General features: G+C 34.3%; 3 protein-coding genes across 4 annotated transcripts; all 3 read right to left on the reverse strand.

Moving 5' to 3' along the window:
- Positions 1 to 2,814: 2,814 nt before the first annotated feature.
- On the reverse strand, positions 2,815 to 6,075 carry LOC107013071 (protein DETOXIFICATION 16-like). Its single transcript, XM_015213057.2, has 8 exons — positions 5,543 to 6,075; positions 4,886 to 5,430; positions 4,664 to 4,750; positions 4,494 to 4,550; positions 4,144 to 4,382; positions 3,896 to 4,014; positions 3,514 to 3,600; positions 2,815 to 3,426 (listed from the first exon to the last, which is right to left on the reverse strand). Exons 1-8 carry the CDS (start codon positions 5,816 to 5,818, stop codon positions 3,391 to 3,393), a joined length of 1,446 nt encoding a protein of 481 aa, XP_015068543.1. The 5' UTR covers positions 5,819 to 6,075; the 3' UTR covers positions 2,815 to 3,390.
- Positions 6,076 to 7,160: 1,085 nt separating this feature from the next.
- Positions 7,161 to 11,334, reverse strand: LOC107014880 (plant intracellular Ras-group-related LRR protein 9-like). Its single transcript, XM_015214993.2, has 3 exons — positions 10,345 to 11,334; positions 8,135 to 8,301; positions 7,161 to 8,027 (listed from the first exon to the last, which is right to left on the reverse strand). The coding sequence occupies exons 1-3, from the start codon at positions 11,107 to 11,109 to the stop codon at positions 7,379 to 7,381; spliced, it is 1,581 nt and encodes a 526-aa protein (XP_015070479.1). The 5' UTR covers positions 11,110 to 11,334; the 3' UTR covers positions 7,161 to 7,378.
- A 241-nt stretch (positions 11,335 to 11,575) lies between these two features.
- Positions 11,576 to 17,208, reverse strand: LOC107012703 (C2 and GRAM domain-containing protein At5g50170). Of its 2 annotated transcripts, none has more exons than XM_015212608.2 (9): positions 16,575 to 17,208; positions 14,696 to 15,916; positions 14,411 to 14,593; positions 14,051 to 14,334; positions 13,843 to 13,959; positions 13,094 to 13,356; positions 12,811 to 12,988; positions 12,063 to 12,335; positions 11,576 to 11,989 (listed from the first exon to the last, which is right to left on the reverse strand). In XM_015212608.2, exons 1-9 carry the CDS (start codon positions 16,921 to 16,923, stop codon positions 11,795 to 11,797), a joined length of 3,063 nt encoding a protein of 1,020 aa, XP_015068094.1. In that variant the 5' UTR covers positions 16,924 to 17,208; the 3' UTR covers positions 11,576 to 11,794. The 2 variants fall into 2 exon arrangements, with proteins under 2 accessions (XP_015068094.1, XP_015068095.1); XM_015212609.2 differs by having other exon boundaries at positions 12,811 to 12,985; positions 16,575 to 17,207.
- Positions 17,209 to 20,371: the final 3,163 nt, after the last annotated feature.

The following is a 20,371-nucleotide window of genomic DNA, read 5'->3' on the forward strand; positions in this document are numbered from 1 at the left end:
TACTAGATTTAGGAACGTGCGTTGCACGTTTATCCCAAGATACTTCATATAAATTTTGTATCGTAAAATTTATCATTGTTTCAGTAGAAATTACATATATCTTTCTATTAAAAATTTTTTATCTTTAATTATAAAATTGACTAAAAGTGCATAAAGTAAAAATAACTATCACACAAATTCAATATTCCAATGAAGATATTAAAATACAACATGATACGTTAATGTATACAAAGCAACAGGCCACAGTAAATTATCAATAATAATAACACAACAATAGAAAGTACGTTGTGCAATAACAACAAGCAAGAAACATAAATGTTAAACTAAATAAATAAAAAGAGACGAGAAAAGAGAGCATAGAGATTTTCTCATTTTTTTTCAATTGGTTTAAGTTTATATATTATTGCGTGAAATGTCACTATTTATTATTGGATAACATTGAGAAATACAAAGAGTTGTCATAAATAAATATTAATCCATTTGAGATTATCGATGAGAAATGAGAGTAACGAACATAGTGAATATAATTAGTGAGAGTCACATACATTTACAAGCTGATGGTAAGTTATGTATACTAATATAATGATTTACTATTTAATATTAATATTTAATTTATTAAACAATTTATAAAATTTAAATGTACTGTGTAAACAAAACTGTAATCTAACAATAAAATATATAAAAGAATTCAAATATACTAAATCTGTAATGGAAAATCATTATGACTAAGTATTAAAAAATTTATACGAAAATACACCATTCAATCAAATACATTCTTAAAATAAAATTACAAATACAAAAAATATATATCAAATATGGGAGCAAATTTAGCATAAGGCTACCAACAAAAATGCAAATTGATAATGTAAATTGAAGACATTCCTTTCCCTATTTTTAAAACATTCCTGTCCCTGTTTTTTATTGATAATGCAAATTGAAAAAAACCTATAGTAATAAACATTCAACCTTTGACCATAAAAAAAAGTTAAAAGTTTTGGAAGAGAAGTTAACGAAAGCGACATTCAACTACATAAATGGAGGGGTCTTATCATAATTCTAATCTCGGCAAATTACAAAAACAAATACATCAAACTCCCATATTCTAGTAATTGAAGTATAATTCATCTTTATAATCACATTACGCCTTGTAATCTTGACAGAAATCCTCTTTGCCTTGAAATTTTCTTGACTTGATTAAAGCTTCTCTAGTCTTCCACACACAAAAATTGTATCACGTATAAATCTTTCTATGAGAATACTATTAGAAAATTTTCATAGAAAGATTTGTATTTATAGGGAAAAAATATAGTTTTGGAATATGAAGATTCACTTACAAAGTTGAAAGGTCAAGTATTATTACAAATTAAAGACAAATATTAATTAAAAATATAAATTAATTTGGAAGATGAAACACATACATGTATCTATTCAAAGGGATAACTCTTATTTTTAATTTTTGTTCTATTTAATTTACTCACATGTGTATACCAATTAAATAAAAATATTATAGAAATTCTACTATTTACTATTTAATTAATTATTTATTTAATAACATTTGAATTTAGCATAAGGGTAAAATTGTAATTCAAAACTTTTCTACTTTGGAGCTTCCCACTTATAATAATACAAGACCACACAAAAATAAAATAATAACTGTGTAAACCTCTTCTAGTCTAGATTGAAACCATAATGAGGCTAAGCATATCAAATACCATAAAACCAATAAAAAAGTTGATATTCAAAGAATACATCAAAATCTAATATTAAGAAAGAAGAATCAAAAGCAAATAACACTAAAAAGATCACACAAAATTAACAAATTGTATTACAGATTCTTAGCACAATTTGATGAAAACAAGATAAAAAACTTAAAGAAAACATATTAAAATACAATAAACAAAATCAAGATTAAATAAATAAAATAATAAAAAAGAAAAAACATAAAGATTTAATATGAATGAAATTACCTTTAGTGTCTATACTACTTCTTGTATATCTTTTCTCTATTAACAACAAAAGGTGATAAAGAAATAATCACTGACACAGTCCTTATCCAAAATTAAATTGATTTTGATAAAGAAGAATTGATATACACATTTATTAAGAAAAATACAACTTTTGGTCTTTCCTCTTCTTGTAACTATTTCCCAAAAGAATTTGAACAATTGTGTCGAGAGGCATGAATTTTAAAAAAAAAATATTATCTAATATTAAATTAATTATATATTAATATTTATTTAGTTTAGAGATAAAATAAGGGCAAAATAGTAATTCAACTTTTAAGTTGAGAGCTTCATGCTTATAATAATATATGATATGATATGATATGATTACGTAGAACAATTTATAACACACATATAATATAAGTTTCATTCATGAATAATACATTTATCTCACACTTTAATAAACTTATACATTGTGTCAATTTCTTATCAAATAAGCATAACACATTTTAGAACACTTACAATACATTTATATTGCTTGCATAATTCACCTTTAATACATTATCATAGTATAATTATGTATTGCTATAGATGGTAATAGATAAAAAAAATATCTATTTAACAATAAAAAAGTGAACACGAGACTATTTTGTAAGTTATACTCGATGAAATAGTTTAGATGCATGCAAGCATTCGGTACATATTGTAATAAAAAATAACTACATGAAATGTACTTTCTAATCATGACACAATGGCATGCTGTTTCAGAAACCTGTACCTTACGCAGATAGCCTTTCATTGCCTGATCCAAAATTATAAGAGTTTCTAGTCAGAAAAGTATAAACAAAGAAGTGAACCAAACACAATGCGGTGATCTTGCAATAGCGTTCATAATCAAGTATATATTTCTATACGTGTTAGTATCAGGTTCAAGATTGAGTTATATTTCAATCTAGTTGATTCTGATGAAATATTTTTGGTGATTTGGTCCAGAGAGTGACTTTAAATACACAGCAATAAATAAATGATGAATGTGATTCGTGCTAATATTGTATATTATGCTGCATTATACTCTGTATCTGTGACTTAGTCTTCTGGATGCTGAAACATAGCCTGTAATTTCAAGTGAGAACGCGATCAAGACCAACTACTCCGCCTGCACCCAAATAAAAAACTTAAGATTGCATTTGACTCCAGCGTTTGATTGATGCTAACCATTTGTCGTTGTTCAACTAAAATACATGTTAGTTTCGGAATGTTCCTATATTTTTCAGTACGAATGCCTTGTTTATATACCTTTGGTGAATCTTGCAAACAAATGCATTTAGAGTACAGAGAGAAATACAAATGACAAAACTTGTTTATATTTTAGCATTACAATTTACAAAGATTTTGTAAAAATGAGATTAGAAACAACCTAATCATGACATGAATAGCTTCTCAGGTTTTAAGAAACTTGTACTCTACACATAGCCTTCATTGCCTGATTATCATAGCATAAACACGAAATGGTTTGTTGTTAGATTCAGATAGAAATATTTGGCAATTTAAAGTCAAAATTTGAAATTACCTGAAGCTCCCAATTTATCCTCAAGGTAATAAGTATATAAAGCAATGCTTGAAGACCACTTCCACTTATAATTCCTGTCCAAAGACCCTGCGAAACAATACTATGAAGTATGAGCCTCAAATATATTCTCAGACTATCTAATTATCTTGTAGAAGAAGGATAATTTTATAATTTCTATAACCGGTGCGAGTAAATGCTAATCTGCATCAGGCGTTTACACCAATTCAATGCAGAGTACCATAATTAAGTGATTTAATGAAGTGAAAATATACATTCATTAACCATAGCTAAGTGTTAGTTGTGTATGTTCCAATACGTGTTAAGCATTCATTGGTTTGGCGTAAATATCAGATATTAGTAAGTTTTTACCACAACTTGTTACCTTTGCTCCGAAGTGGAAGACAAAAGTTAAAATCACAGCACAAGGAAGTCCAACAACATAGTAGGCTACTAAATTGACTAGCGCACCAAGTTTCTGCCAACCACATCCTCTTGCAGTACCTTTAATAATGTTGTCATCAATAGAGTTAATTTCGTATTCAAGCAACTATGTATATTGCTGAACTGATGGAACACTTTATGATCAATACATATGGCTTCAAATTTTATAAGATAGTTTGGAGTTCAAACCTGAAAGAACCCCTTGGATTCCATCCATGAAATTGGACAATGCAAGTACTGGCATGACTGCAGCCAGATATTTCACCACTTCCTCTTCGTTAGTGTATATATATCCCCACACATTTCTTGCTGCAATTGCGATTCCACTCAGTAGAAAGCCCTCTACCAGGGCAATAAGCAGAACGACCCGTGCTGCTAACTTGGCTGCTTTAGGTCTCCCTGCTCCCAGTTCATTAGATATCCTCGTACTTGGATCCAAGAGAAAGAACATACAGAATTCGTAACTCGATTGCACAATCTTATCCTTTTCGTGTATAATATACCTAGAAAAAGCAAGTGAAGCTTTTCTGGCAACTTACCTCACTGCACTACTAAATCCCGAGGGAATCCTGAAGACCAGAGAACTAGTACTCATGCTGGGAAATGAAAGAAGAAAAGAACTAATATTGGTGATGTAATGAATCAAATTAAGCCTAATATGACTATATCAATGTGATATTTCTCTCTCTTGACATTCAGCTCTACTAACCTGATGGCCATCATAGATGTCTCAAGCTTCGGATTAGGAAGCAACCCCGACATAAGCACCAGAAACTCATAGGACCATTGCTCCAAGCTTTTGGTACCGGTCCAAAAAGGTCATGTCAGATCACACGATTGAAAAGACAGAAAGAAGTCGGAGAAATTTGTACTAATGGGACATTTAGAAAAGAAAACACTTGGATGTATAGTCAAGGATGCTGAAACTAACCAGATCATACAAGCTGAAGGGATAGCTAATGATAGAAAACTGGGAAGGTTTCTTGCACCCTCTTTGGAGAACCCTGTCCATGTTTTCTCACATGACGATGCATACCTTATATAAAGTGCCAAAATCAGCGCGTTGATCCAATAAGATATGGCATTACAGAGTGCAGCCCCTTTGTTTCCCAATCCCAACCTTGAAACCAATGCCCAACACAAGAAGACATGAAGTAAACTTGTGAAGCCAGTACTGATCAGCAGTGGTTTGAGTCTACTTTGTGTTTGCAGGAACCTTAATTGGCATTGGAGGAGTCCATAAGGCAAAATGCTGGGAATCAACCAACGAGCATACACTCCAGCGTGGATTGAAAGTTCAACGTCTTGTCCACAAAAAGCAAATATATGCCCTGCAAATGCCCAAACAATCGATATGGGGATGGAAATTGCCACCACTACAAGCATACCTCTTTGCATATGTATCCCAAGCATATGATACTGCTTTGCCCCATATGCTTGTCCGCATAATGTTTCCAATGCACTTGCCATTCCAAGCTATATATTCAGAATAAATTCAAACAATCAATATGCTGTAACATATTACATACCAAAAACAGATTACTAAAAGGGATCCAATGCATGATCTGACTAAATCGTATATATATACCATGAAGCGGAAACCAGTTACTCCAGCAAAAGAAGTAGCTAAAGTTGCACTGGAAAGAGAAAGCTCTCCGAGATGACCAACGAACATTACAGATATCAACAACAAAAAGTACTGCATAAAACCTACAACAACCAGAGGTCCTGCTAATTCCAATTGCTTCTTTAGCTCTTCAATAGTCTCATACATATCATACCATCTCTTGATGCCATTTTCAGGATCCTTTTCATTAAGAAGAGGAAAATCAAGAAGGAGTTGGGAGTTTTTTTCATGAATCATGGTTTTACTTTATCACCACAAATTATGGCAAGAAGTAATCACAAATCTGAGTCAAATTAAGCAGATAAATCTAAGTATCTGGTTTCAAGATTGAGTTATATATGTCCACATTATATCATGTAATTGTCCTGATAAAATGATTTGGTCCAAGGCAATATCCTTTAAAAAAACTGATGAATGTGATTCGTGCTAGTATTTTATTATGCTTGATTGAATATTTTTCTCTCCATGTGACATATATCCTCCTCGGTGATGCCTTCAAGAGTATATCATACATTCCAGGCACTATCTGCAACATGCATTAATATGCGTTATATATATATATATATATATATATATATATATATATATATATATTCCATTGCAATTTTAGGTCATTTCATTAGTTGACTCTAGTTTTAAAAGTGAGGGTGTTGGCTCATGGGCATAAATTAATTATCGTACCATGATTCATGTCTGATACTTTAGTGCGTTGGGGATTTTATAGCTCACTATTTTGAACTTCGATCCTCCCCTTTGTAATTTTCTCACCTGTTTCTCCTTTCCCTACCCCATTTTTTTAAAAAAGAAAAAGAATTATTAAATTATACAAAATTCAGAAAACTAATTTAAATATTAATGGGTACTCACAATTTACAGTACATCTATGATATCATCAAATTGTAAAATTTTATCAACATTCCACCGATTTGAACATCAATTAGTCTCATTAATAGCAATGTCTCCTCAAGCTCTAATATTCGCATGATTTGATCTATAAGAATATATAATTTTCGAAGTGTAACAACTACTCATACGATTATTGTTTGATTCCTAAATCCTGTTACTTTTGCCAAAAAACAGAATTGATCCATCAATTACATGCTCGCAAGATATTATATCTGCTCCCTCTGCAATTGGGCCTTGACCCATCATCAAGTCTGACTAAGAGTCTGTTTGGCTCAGCTTAAAAGCTGGTCAAACTGACTTAAAAGCTGGTTCTTGACTTATTTAGCTGTTTGGCAATACTCAAAAAAACTTATTTTAAGCCAAAAGTTAGAAGCTGGGGTAGGAATTCTTTTTCTTTTTTAGCTTATAAGCTGTTTTTTAAGTTAACCACATTTTTATCTTTTTGCCCTTAATATTTTTATACAATCTCCAAATTATCCACATAACCCTAACATCCTTTCTTTCATTTTTCTCTTTTCACGTTTGGCATAGCAAGTTCAACACTTTTATCCAAACGCATAACTGCTTATTTTAAAAATAAGTTTCAGCATTTCAAAAGTACTTTTTTCAAGCTGCTTTTATTAAACCCATCCAAACGGGCCCTAAAACATTCAACAGAGACATTTTTAGAAGCTAGAGAGTACAAAACACTAGTTTGTATTATTGTAACATATAAATGTTCAGACTGCAAAACACCAACATCCTTCAATTCTCTTCACAAATCAAACTGAAATTTTTTTTAAAAAAAGGAAAGGAAAGGCGTAGCTGGTCCATATTAACCATATTGTTTCAACGGAAACAGACAGAAGTGAAAAGGCTTAAAAGGAAAGAAATCATTAGCCTCATAAGTCGTCATAACTGTTGGTTGAGATAATGGTCTGGATCTGACTTCCCTCCACCACCCAAATACCCTGCAACAGTTCCAAGAACATTTGAAACAGTACCACTCAACCAGGAGGTACTTCGAGTTAATAAGCCTGTCGGTGTCTGCCCCACCTCTTCAAGCATAATTTCTGGCTCTTCTGCCAATAATATGTCAAGCCGCCGCTTAATCATATAAGCCTTTACAGCTTCAACCCCTTCAACTACAACTTCCTTTGGAGGTATGACAAGAGGGTTTTCGTCCAACTTTAGCACAGTTAGGTTGTCAAGCCGGCTAATTGTGTCAGGCAGTTCATGGATCTGGTTGTTGCTCAGATCAAGTTCCTTAAGATTTATCAAGTCACCAATTGTGTCAGGAAGCTTAGTAAGGTCACTAAAATTGTTGCTCAAGTTGACGATCTCAAGATTTGTCAAGTTCCCAAATGAAAGTGGAAGCCCATGCAGTTCATTAAAGTGCACATCTAGAAGGCGCAGGGACTTCATCTCACCAAAGGAAGTGGGTAATGAGCGGAGCTTATTAAAAGAAAGTGAAAGCCTTCGCAGATTTACCAGTTCATAGCCAATATTTGTTGGCAAATAAGAAAGCTTGTTGAAGCCTGCATCAAATTCCACTAACGACCTGCAAACACAACCATAACAAAGAGAGTCTGAGAGCACTAACAAGACTACATTAGTGTATTTGGGCTGGGAAAAGGGTAAAATAGCTCATTTCTGAACCACTATTACCTGCAATGACAAATGCTATCTGGCAAAGCGACAAGTTTGTTTCCAGAGACATCTAAGATCTTCAAATTACACAACAGACCAATGGAGTCTGGCAGCGATTCCAAAATATTTGAAGAAAGGTGCAGCTCCTCAAGGTGTTCCAAGCTCGCAATTGAATCAGGAACCACCTGTTTTTCCCCAAAAAATTAAGAAGCACAAAATTACAAACATTTGAAATACCAAACAACAGCTTGAGTTTGTTCTTATTCAACCATCACGAAGAACAATGTTGGGCTTTTGATAAATATATGTTACAGTGGAAAATATTATGCAATTGTCAGATGGAAGAATTCTTGAAGTGGTACAATGAGGGGTATGATGCAATTAATAGGCAGTGGCAGAGAAGTATTGGGACACAAATTGGTTAGTTACCTGTCTTGTGGATAGAGATGTTGTTAATCTATATATGGATTATAGCAATGGGACTAGCTTCAATGATGAAGTGACAACTGCTTCTCTAAACAGAATGGATCGCCAGTGACACATAACAATGGACATCATTAAGATTTGGGTTTTAAGGTAGTTAGCATATTGCTTCAAGTGTACAAGAGAGAGTTACGAGGATCCATATAGCTGACCCCTACTAATTACAGTATTTGAGTGATTAAACACCTATATTATGATGAAAAGCAAATATTTTAAAGCTTTACACTTGCTATGAAATTCTGTAACTCAGGTAATAGTAATGGAATTTTCTGTCAGTTTCAAATAGTAAACATGACAAAATCACATCCACTACTACCTCTATCAAAACTAGCTATGCCTTTTTACTTCCCAATAATGAATAGTCAAACAGATTGAGATCTTAGACCAACATTTATAAATGTATCTTTAAATCACATTCTTACAGTGAAAACTACAGCCTCTAGTACTTTCCGTGAAGTAATAGCTAACTAACATTTTTCCATATACAAACTAATCAATTTCAGATTTAACTTTGGAAGTGGTCAATCAATCAGCAGAAAGCAAAAACAGACAGATTAACTGGAATGGAGGAAGTATAATACTATCTTTTGGGAGACTTTGGATCCTGGAAGACAGCTATCAGGAGGCGAAAGTGCTGAACACTGTTATAATTCAAGAAACGAAGTGGAACCAGGAATGAGAAAATAAAGTGACAAGTAATGTTCCTCTCCTAGAAGATATAAAGGGCAAGAAGAGGAACCGGTGCTCGATTAACATTTAGCATAATAGATATTAGAGTAGGTTCAGAAGGTTCTTGCACCTTACAAGTCAAAAGAACCCTAGTACCCCCTTCAATCATATGCATTGGGGTTCCGTTCTATGATCAAATGATAGTGAAGGTACAAACTGTAACTTCAAGCATGGTGAGGTTCAAAGTACCCAGCTCAGTGCAGCACTTGATTCTTTGTGGATATGGATATTGATTTCGTAACTTTGAAAGTATCTAAAAACATTTGAAACTATCTCCGTCTAAGAAAGAACTATCGACTCTCCAGTACTGATAGTGTCATTATTTTGAAGATCGAGTCTTGTTTCATAAAAGAAAAAGCATCTCAAAAAGCCAAAAGATGATCACTTTACAAGAGAAAGAAGCTAAACAATGTAACAGAGTTTTGATAACAGCTTCTGATTGTGAAAAATTAAAATATGATAACTTAGATGAGTGCTCCGAGTAAAGCATGGAAGGTGCAAAACTCTATATTCAGACCCTCTCAACGCAACTTGTCCCAGCACGTGACAGTAAATTTAAGGTACCTCAAATTATGCTGGCAGCAACCAGAAAAAAGTTATCAAACGTTTACCATGCAACAAGTCATTTAGATGAAAATATACGTTTTTAATTAAACCCAAAGAACCTGTAGTTTGGCAGTTCAATCATGGGTTAGAAACTAATCCCTTAAACCCCAAAAGAGGGGAAAAAAAAAAAGGAAACACGACACTTCTATATAACTCCTCTACGATATGATCTCCACCAAACTTCTGCTATTTCCACATGTGAAATGAAATATCAAACTACACATTTGACACGGATGTGCAAACAATATAGGGGTAAAAGTATCATTAGTAGTTCAATTTACTTTATATCATGTAGCACGAAATGTAACAAGATATCGTGCAGCTGAAAATTAATACAGACCATAAGTTCAAATCCAAGTAAAACGAGTCGAAGACAAGAACCATGAAAGATTATCTGAACTAGGGCATACCTTAAGCTGGTTGTTGGACAGATTTAGCACAATTAAGGAGTGAATCTTCCCAAAAGCTTCAGGCAGCATGCTCAGCTGCCTGCCTGACAAATCAACCCTTTCCACACTCTTGCCCGATGCCTCCTGCAAAATCCTGATCACTTCCTCATTCACTTCCTCTTTCAACTCAGAACTCTTCTCACCAGAAGACTCTCCAATTGATTCCACATCACCACCAGCAACAGCAGTCTCATAAATCATCTCCAACCTCTGTTCCGCATCCTTCAACATCTTCTCATAGGCCTCATGCAATTCATCCAAAGCTATCAACGCCTTATACTCCTCTCTCTCCTTCTCCACACCCTTTCGACACTCATCCTCTTTAATCGCCATGTCCAATCTCCAATCCTGCCTCTCCATCTCCGGCGGACGTGGAGACAAGACAATCTCCTCAAGACGCTTGGACATATCCGCCTCGATCTCAGCTAACTTCACCCTGGCAGTATCAACAAGCTCGTGAAAAGGCCGCTCACCCAGGGTTTTGAGCATTGACCGGGTCTGTGACACGTCAGCAACGGCTGATCGCATAGCGCTGACAACCTTAGGGTCAGTGAGATGAGGCATACGCTCGGTAATGTCGAAGTGTGGTTCTGGAGGAGGCTGAGGGTGGTTCTGTGGCTGTTCGATGTCGAATTCATCGGCGGTGCCGGTGGTTCTACGACCCATACTGGGTAGCTTGGACATGACGTAGGAGAGAATTGGGAATTTGGTAGGGTTCGGATCCATGACTACTGGAGATTATCAAGTGAAATTGGGAAAAGAGGTTGAGTTTCGAAGAAGAGTGAGCTCTAGCTTTTTCGTCAACTATAAGAGCAGGCCAGGCCGGCTGATGACCTAATCCATGAATAACCGATTTACACGGTAAGATCGCATCTCGATATTTTTTTCCCCTTCTTTTTTTTTTTATGCTATCTTACTTTTTTCCTTCTCTATCTCCTACTATCCTAAGTTTGAATTACTCTTACAATATTTTTTTTGCGTAGTTTCTCTAGATTTAAAAGTGACATTAGACATTATTCCACCTTATCTCATTAAAAAAAAATATAGTTAAATGGCAACCAATAAAATTTTGGAAAGATCACAGATTTATTATCCTACCAAAGATAAAAGACTGAAATTTGTTTCAATCCTTTTTAAAGCTTTTTGATGTTTTAATCGACACAATTGCGATTGCTTCTAATCTTGTATCGAATATGTTCAATATGTACTTTCTACTGAGTGACATTGAATAAAGAGCTGAACAAATTCTCTGGTCCATTGTTACATAAATTCGAGTTTACCCAGATTGAATCAATGGAATGAGAAGCTGATTCATAAAGTGTACAAAAAGTTCTACCAGAAATTACTATGGTATCCATTGGTCATGACATCTCTAATGTTAAATGAACTAGCAACCATTTGCCTGGTTCTATCAACTTGACAACAATATCTCTCTTTCAACTAACTCTAATATATCCTTTACTCTAGTGGTAAATTTTCCAATAACATTCCTTGTTATTCTTTGCTCAAATTTTGTGTTTTTAAGCCACATTACACCAACACTAACATCACACTTGCATGAATTATGTACAGAAGTAGAGCTCTCGATCTGGTATCTGAATTGTACCTGCAGATTATTAGAAGAAATAAATGTTAAACAACTCATCAGTGACCAACAGTAATGAACAATTGAAACGTACTCGGAAATGGTCACCAAACGGGACATCATGCAGGGCCATGATCTCATTGATAGTCCATCCAGCGCCATTTGCAATAGGAGATTTTTGTTGTGTGCTTGTAACTTCACCTCCGAATACTGAGATGAAGCGGTTGAATTTGTAACATACTTGTCTCTCAGAAACATCAGGAGCTACAGTTTCCCATGAAGTCGTTGCATAATTTAGACAGCCAGATTTGCTCATTACTCTATGCTCCAAATCTCCTCCGTCAAACATCCGCATCAGTGATTTAACCTGCAGATTTTCCAGCAAAATTCCAAAGGGCACTAATTACGAAAGAGATCTAGTTTAGACTGATCAATTCCTCCAGGCAGAGGGAAAGAAGTGGGTTATTGGACAAGTTTCTCCATAACCTTGCCGGTATCAAAGACCTGGACATCTATAATTAGAACACTTATTTATTGCTTAATGCTCAAATTGTTCATTTCAAACCTAGCAAAGTAAGGATTTCAATTCAATCTGGGCAGCTAAACTATCTCTTTAGAACTAGCAAAGCATAGATGTCAATGAGTATAGGTTTTCCCTATCCACAAACACAGAAACTCATGTCAACCCCTCATCCTTACAGCTTCACTTAAATATAACAAGAAATTACTTCCCAGCTAGCCGTTCCAAAGTTCCCATCATATTTTTACAGACAATAAAAGACTAGATCGACTAAATCTCAGAATCAAAGTAACACCACCAATGTTAACATGGAGAAACTTACATTGACAGGTAGTTCTGCAGAATAGACTTGAGACATTTGTACATCCTCAACAACCAAGTAGGATGAAGTGTCTTCAGACAAAGCAAGCTTTTCATCCTTCTCCAGCTGCTCTTCTACAATTTGTTCTTTCTGATCCGGAGGCAGTGCCCTTGTTCTCCACAATGCCATGATTGTCCTGCTACAACACAATAATGTTCTAATCTTCCAATAGAAACATAATGTGATATCAGACGTAAGTTGTATTTCTTGACATTGGCACCAGAAAATCTCCCCCCAACAATACCTGCTTGCATCATTGAATGAGACAAATGAATGAAAACAGAAATGCAGTCGGCCTTCTTCATCTTGACACTTCGCACCATGCCTAGCATCAACACCTCGACCTTTGCGCAAAATCATCACAAGTGCAGGACTCCCCACAGTTGACCATGAAGGGGAAACCACGTTAACATCCTCGATATCCTCCCACAGGAAGAAAAACTTTGTTTTATGACCAAACAAATTCGCATAAAACCCCACAATTCTGGCAGATAGAAAGATCCGCCCCTGCAGTAGCATTACAAAAAATAAGTGATTTACTATATTTCAACCCCTAGAAGTTGAAGAAAGGAGGAGAAAAATACATGGATTTGAACAAAAATTAATGCAAAGACATGTCCAGACTAGTAAAAAATAAAGCCATCTGGCCTATTTATATGGATAATTTCATTTTCTAGTATAACTGTCTGTTGACAATATGTGAATGCTACTTAGCAATGCATTCCGGTAATTTATCCAAGAGTCAGAGGCTTCCAGATGTGAATGCTATTTACCACCAAGATTTCAATCTAACAAGAGTGCTTTGTTTTCTCAGTTTTTTCTTGTTCTCCCCCTCCGAACCCCCACCCATCTTTCCCCTAAAGTTTTGAACAAGCTAGCTTTACCGGTTGATATTTACAGATTTGCTATCATCATAATGCATTGCAACAACAATCAAAGACCAGAAATCACTTGGATGTTTAAACAGAATAAGCAAGCATATACTATTGGAACCTGTAATGGCATCTTTCTTTTGAGGGAGCAAGAATAGTCATTGATGAGAAACTCTTCTGGAGGCAATCCAAAAATTTTCTGAAATGCTGAGTTCTTGTGTGGTGACCGAAGGTTTAACTGCCAAGCATATCAGTTGGTTGGTTTAGACAATTCTCAGTCCTTAACAATGCGAAACAATTTGGAGAGAACAGAGAAGACATAAACCTACTTTTTTTCCAACTTCTTTTTCCATCTTTGTAAGGTAGTCTCGGATAGTTTCAACTCCATTGTTATTATCCAAAAAGATCCTCAAGTGCAACTTTGATTGTGAAGATAACGCAATCTTTCCCTCGAGAGGAACCCAAATATCTGCCAATTCTGCAGAAGTGTGTTTTAGGAAATTGATTTCTGCGTGTCCAAGTGATGAAGCTTGATCAAATGGACCGTCGAAGTCAAAAACTTCCACATCTAGCACTGAAGGTGGTTCTTCTGCAGCATCAAACTCTAGTATCTCTGCAAAAGTATCAGGTAAACATATGACCTTAACAACAAACAAACAAAAGAGGATGAATGAGAAATAAATGCATACCACTCCACTGAGGGTCAAGAGTTTGAAGCTGGACAGAGCTGGTTTTTGTTTTGCCATTGCATGTTAAGACCACATATGGATCTGGGGGATCTGTTGGGTCCAAGGAAGCTAAGTTTATTCCTTCAATCAAAGCTACAGTAAGTACCCATCCATCACCTTGTGCTTTAACTCCATTATCATTTCCTGTCAAATCCAGATTCTGTTAGCGTGAATATACACAAACCATTGTGTGCATCAAACAAAAAAAGTTAGTTTAAGAAAGAAATGTGGGACATATTTAAAGACCTCTTCGCAGCCTAGCTTCTACAAAACGTGAAACCATGTAATACACCCGCTCCAATTGAAGGACTAATATTCCACAGGTGATAATTTCTCCAACACTATCCGGCAAATCAAAACCATAAGACTCCAGTCCTTGTAATTTGCTAGGTTCGCTTAATAAGATGTGCACAAAGACATACAAAACCATGAAAATAGTAGATATTACTGTAAAATTCCAAAAGTACTCCTTTGCCATTTCCCAATCTGACTGTTGTTCAGTCTGCAAGGATGCCAAAGCACGATCCTTCTCTAAGACAAATTTTGAAGTTGTAACTTTCAATTTGCGAGCTAATAACTCTGCAAACTGGTCAAAGCTCTCCTTCAATCCTTGCCTAGCTCCTCCCTCAATCATTGATTTCATCATAGTGTTCTGGCAGAAGTTAATTGCCCAAGATATAATCAGACGTGCACATTCTTCACCAGAAGGCTCCTGTTGGCCAGGCATTATCTTGTAAAGCAACTCAATCTTGAAAGTACTCCCATATGGAACGTCAGGGGTATTTACAGAGACAAAAACAGCAAATTCTTTTCCATCAGCCTTAATATAAGTTTGTTCCTCTGTGGCTTGAACAGCCTTAACTAACTTACTTGCTGCTTTAATATAGGTGACAACTCTTGTTACACACATGTCATCTGATTTCCATGTCCAAGGACCCTCTTGAACACCAGTTGTACCCTGCAACTCCGCCAGATCCTTCCTGAACTGTGAACCAGGAGCGAAAAGAAACACGTTAAGTTCTTTTGAAGGCAGAACATATGTCTGGTCTAACAGGACTCCACCCTGCAGGTCCCCTGGCATTTCTTTATCTTCACTGGTCGGCTGCATACGCTCAATCACTTCTTCAAAGCTACAGCCGATCAGAGGCTCCTCCACAGGGTCTTCAAAGTCAGATGTGATGGTGGAAATGTCAGAAGAATCATCCTTCTTCACTTCTTCCTCGTCACTTTTCTTGGCTTCTTCATTCTTGCTGAAAAGCTTCTCAAAATGACAAGCAATGTTCTTCATTAAATGTTTCCCTTCTGAAATTTTCTTGGAATGAGCTGCAAAACCATGGAAATCTTGAGAAGGAATGCTTGTCACTTCAGTTTCTTTAGAAGTATCATTTGTTGGATTTACATAACCGACGTGGTTGGTGGATAAATCTTTGCCCTTCCCATGTAAAGAAACAGTGAGAAGAACCTTCCCTGCATCAGCAAGGCAAAACATTTGCTTCAAAATCCAAACCAAGGAACACTAAGTACAAAAATAAATCATCAAACCACCAAACAGTTTCAATATCCACAAAAAGATTTGGATTTCTACCTAAGAACATGCCGATAAAAACAACCCCTTTTTAAACTAGGTAAATTAGTAAACCAAGATCTCGAATAAATTCCTTCATCAAAAACAACAATTCTTTGGCTCTTTCAGTTATAGCAATATATTCGGCCCTGCAATGGATAAAGCAATACACTTCTTTAATCTAGACTGCCAAGAAAGAGCTCGCTCCCCTGCAAAAGTGATCAAATAACCTGAAGCGGATCTTTATTATCAAGATTACCTCCCAAATCCGAGTCTATGTAAACAAAAAAGTACAGGCTTGTGATTTATAGTCTACTTATTAAATAACAAACTTTAAGCTTTTTGTCATTCTCTGCAGAATCAGCGCAAGCAGGGCAACTTAATAGAACAATGTACATAAAGAGCAATCAAAATAGGTCATTCGCATTTGTTCTTCAATCAAATTAAATTCAAAAGCTAAAATAAAACGTCACGCATTTACACATTATATCATCCATAGCTTGTCACTGTTCAATCTTCCATTGTACTAATTAAAGATGAAAACTAGGAAAACACACTAACCGCAATATTTGTCAACAGATTTTGCACTTTTAGGTTTTTTAATTGAAAACCAAGTAGGTGGCAAGTTGTGATTTTCCTCAGCAGCAACAGACCAAACAGGTATTTTCACTTTGCCAACTAAATCTCCATAAACATTAAAAATTCCAGAATTATCATGATGCTGATAAACAGATAGAACAAGTTCATCCTCTAAGTCGTGAACCCTGAAAACAAACTCTTCATTCCAAATAGGGCTCTTCGTATTCTTCAACACCCTAGTCTTCGACTTGAACTTGCCAATTTTTAACTTCACATAAGAATCCTCCACTGTCCAATCCTTGCCTTCCAATAAATACACATAAAGTCTCATTCTTTATCAATCAAGTGCAGTTTAATTTTGTTTTTCCCAACGACAAAACGTGATGTGCCGACCTGATTTTGCTTTGCAGGGGCATATATATAAGTATTAAAAAATGAATTGCATGTGCATTCTTCTTTCTACTAGTTATTATTAAGTTGTTAGCTTGTTGGGGAAGAGAGAGAATTCATGGTGGAAGCCATGAAGCAACGTGGTTTCGTTTGAAAAGTGACACGAGGGGGGCAGATTGTGTCATTTTTGAGAAATAGAGGAGGCGGTTTGAACTTTGAAATAGTTTGTCAATCCGATGGAATTGGATAGCATTTTAATGTTATCTTCTTTTTGGCATGGAGTGGGGATACTCGAAGAAGTAATAATTTAGATGTTATACGGTGTTTTTAATAAAATTTTAGGTTAATTATTTTTAATTAGTGATGAAATGGTCTCATCATTAAGTTATAATTTAAGTTATTTAAAAATTACTAACTTAAGGGGAAAATTTCGCTCTAATTTGTTAATTAGACGGAACAAATATTTTGTTCTAAATAAGTAATACATAATGAGTTTGGTAGAAAGATAAGCACTAATTTAATCCTTAAATTTTGTTCTTTAGGAGATTCCGAGTTTACATGTGTGATTATCTTCTTCTTTAATTTATTTTTTAAAAATGTATGATTATTATGATTAATAGCACTCTTTACATGAAAATCACACTATTCAAAAGTTAATATTTATTTATTTTTTAAAAAAACTTTTTAATCAAACTAATACACTGAAATAAATAAAGGAAGAAAAATGTAAAAAAAATTATCCAATTGCTACAAGATGAATATGACTTTAGTGGAATGGTTAACCTCCCTCTAATTCTTGAATAGAAATCCTTTTTTTTTAAAATATTATTAAAAGCATTGCACCTAAAAAATAAACTTTATAACGTATGAATTTTAATTTAATTAAATTATAATATAAATAATGTATACCGAAAAAAAAAAGTAAGCAATAAATAGCCATCATAGAAAAGAGGAGCTGCCAACATCTTTAGGTGAAGCTTTGCTTACTACATTGATCAATTGCTACCAGGAGAGTGAGTTATCTACACCCTGTTTTTTTCCAATCTCATTTTTAATTGTTTCTTTTAAAGGCGTGTCAAGTTAGATAAATAAAAAAAAGAAAATTGTGAGATTAAGCAAATTTATATTATTTATATTATATCTATAATTTGTTATAATTATTATTCGCGATTAATATTATACGTTAATTGTGTGGACTGACTTTAAATTTGTATAATTAGTCACGTTATATATGTATAATTAGTCAAAATATATAAATACATATGTATAATATATAATTATCTAAGTGATATACATATATAATTCACCTCACTCCCACTCTTTGCCCTCTTTCGCTCGTCGCTCTGTTCCTCTCCCAATCTCGCTCGTCTCTCTCCTCCCTCTCCCATTCTCGTCTGCATATATACTAATGCATATGTATAATATACAATTATCTAATCGATATAGATATACAATTCACCTCTCTCTCATTCTCTGCCCTCTCTCTCTCTCCTCTCTCCCACTCTCACTCGCCACTCTCCTCCCTCTCCCAATCTCGCTTGACTCTTTTCCCTCTCACAATCACGCTTGTAATATATACAAATACATATGTATAATATACAGTTATCTAACCGATACCAGTCTTTGCCGCCTCTCTCTTTCTTATAACATATAGCGACGAATTATAGCTATCAAACTGTAATTATGAAAAGTAATTAAGTTATATGTGAAAGTTTTATCTAATAAAAAAATAGAGAAAAATCAAAATTAATCAAATAAATAATTCAGATTTCAAAAAGATAGATGGCCTTTTTTTCCGTGCAACGAATATATATGCATGCATGCATGGAATTGTGACTCTCTCTTTCCCCAAGGAAAAACAGATGCTCTTGGGCAACGCCTAGAGCTTTGATTTTGAAAATTTTATGCCACGTGAGAGTAAGTTCCAAGAAAATTATAAAAATCAAAAGATTGCCACACAGAAAATTCAAACTACTTACATAGAATAAAATGAAAATTCAAACTGCTACCGTTTGTGTACAGGTATTCTTTACTCTCCGTATCATTAAAAGTGCGCAGCTTATTCAAACGCTTGCCATTTTAAAGAAAAATCCGCATAATTAGTCCATTTAAGTTGGAATACAATAATAACACAACGAAAATGAGATCCTACTAGGTAGTGGCTTCAATTGTTAATTTTGTCAATAATTAACTAGACATTTTTATTTGACATAAATGTATTTCGTGAATCGTTAAATCCAAACCTCACATATAACTTGCAATTGCAGCTAATGTGTATGTAGATTAAATCATTAAACGGCATGTGTAAGCTTCAAAAAATATAGTAAGTAATGAAGTTCATGAAGATTAAAAGGAAATTTAATAATCTTTTGTCCCGGATAAAACTTATCTGCACTGTGCGTTTACACTAATCCAATACATGCACGTCATGTTTTTAAATTTATAGTTCATTTAATTTATTAATATGTGTTTAACGTTACTAAAATCATGTAATAATGAAAATTGTATTAATTTGGTGTAAAAACCCGATGCTGGTAAGTTTTTTTTTTGTCCCTAATTATTTGTTCATTTTTTTTAATTATTTCTAATTACTTGTCTATTTTGACAAATCAAGAAAAGATAGTATTTTTTAAGGGAAAATTGTATATAATAGCAAACTAATAACCTAAAATAAATGGAATAGCTAGGGTTTGATTTCATTGTGCTCCATAGCAAACGTTAGCTAAAATTTGCCAGCGTCTCTCCCAGAAATCTCGCTCGCCAATCTCCATTCTCGCTCGCCTCTCTCGCTTTATACATAGAAGTGTATAATTCTGTTTCTGTTTTGTATAAAGCGAGAGAAAATTGTATATACACATGCAAAAATATATATCTTCGTGTTATACACTTAATTATACAATTTACAAACATTTTACTTCAAATATTGCAGAGAAAAATGTCAACGAATTATACTATTGCGAATTATACAATTGCAGTGAAATACAATTTTCTCTAGCTTTATACAACAGAAGTGTATATATTGTGTATCCGTTTTTGTATAAAGCGAGAGAAAAACATATATCTTCTTGCTATACACTTAATATTGCAGCGAAATAGGCAGTGAATTATACAATTGTGCATTATACAATTGCAGTGAAATAGGATAGCGAATTATACAATTGCAGCAAAATAGGCCAGCGAATTATACAATTTAGGCCAGCGAATTATACACTTGTATATGTATAGCGAATTATACAGTTTTATGTTTGCTATGGAGCGCAATTATGCAAAGTTTGCTATAGCATACAAATATGAATTTTTTGTTTGCTAAATGTGAAAGTTGCCCATTTTTTAACCTATTATACCCTCAACTAATTACTTCGAAAAAATTAGAACTTCTTGAAAATCTT

This window comes from Solanum pennellii, chromosome 3, assembly GCF_001406875.1.
Source record: "Solanum pennellii chromosome 3, SPENNV200".
NCBI lineage: Eukaryota > Viridiplantae > Streptophyta > Magnoliopsida > Solanales > Solanaceae > Solanum > Solanum pennellii.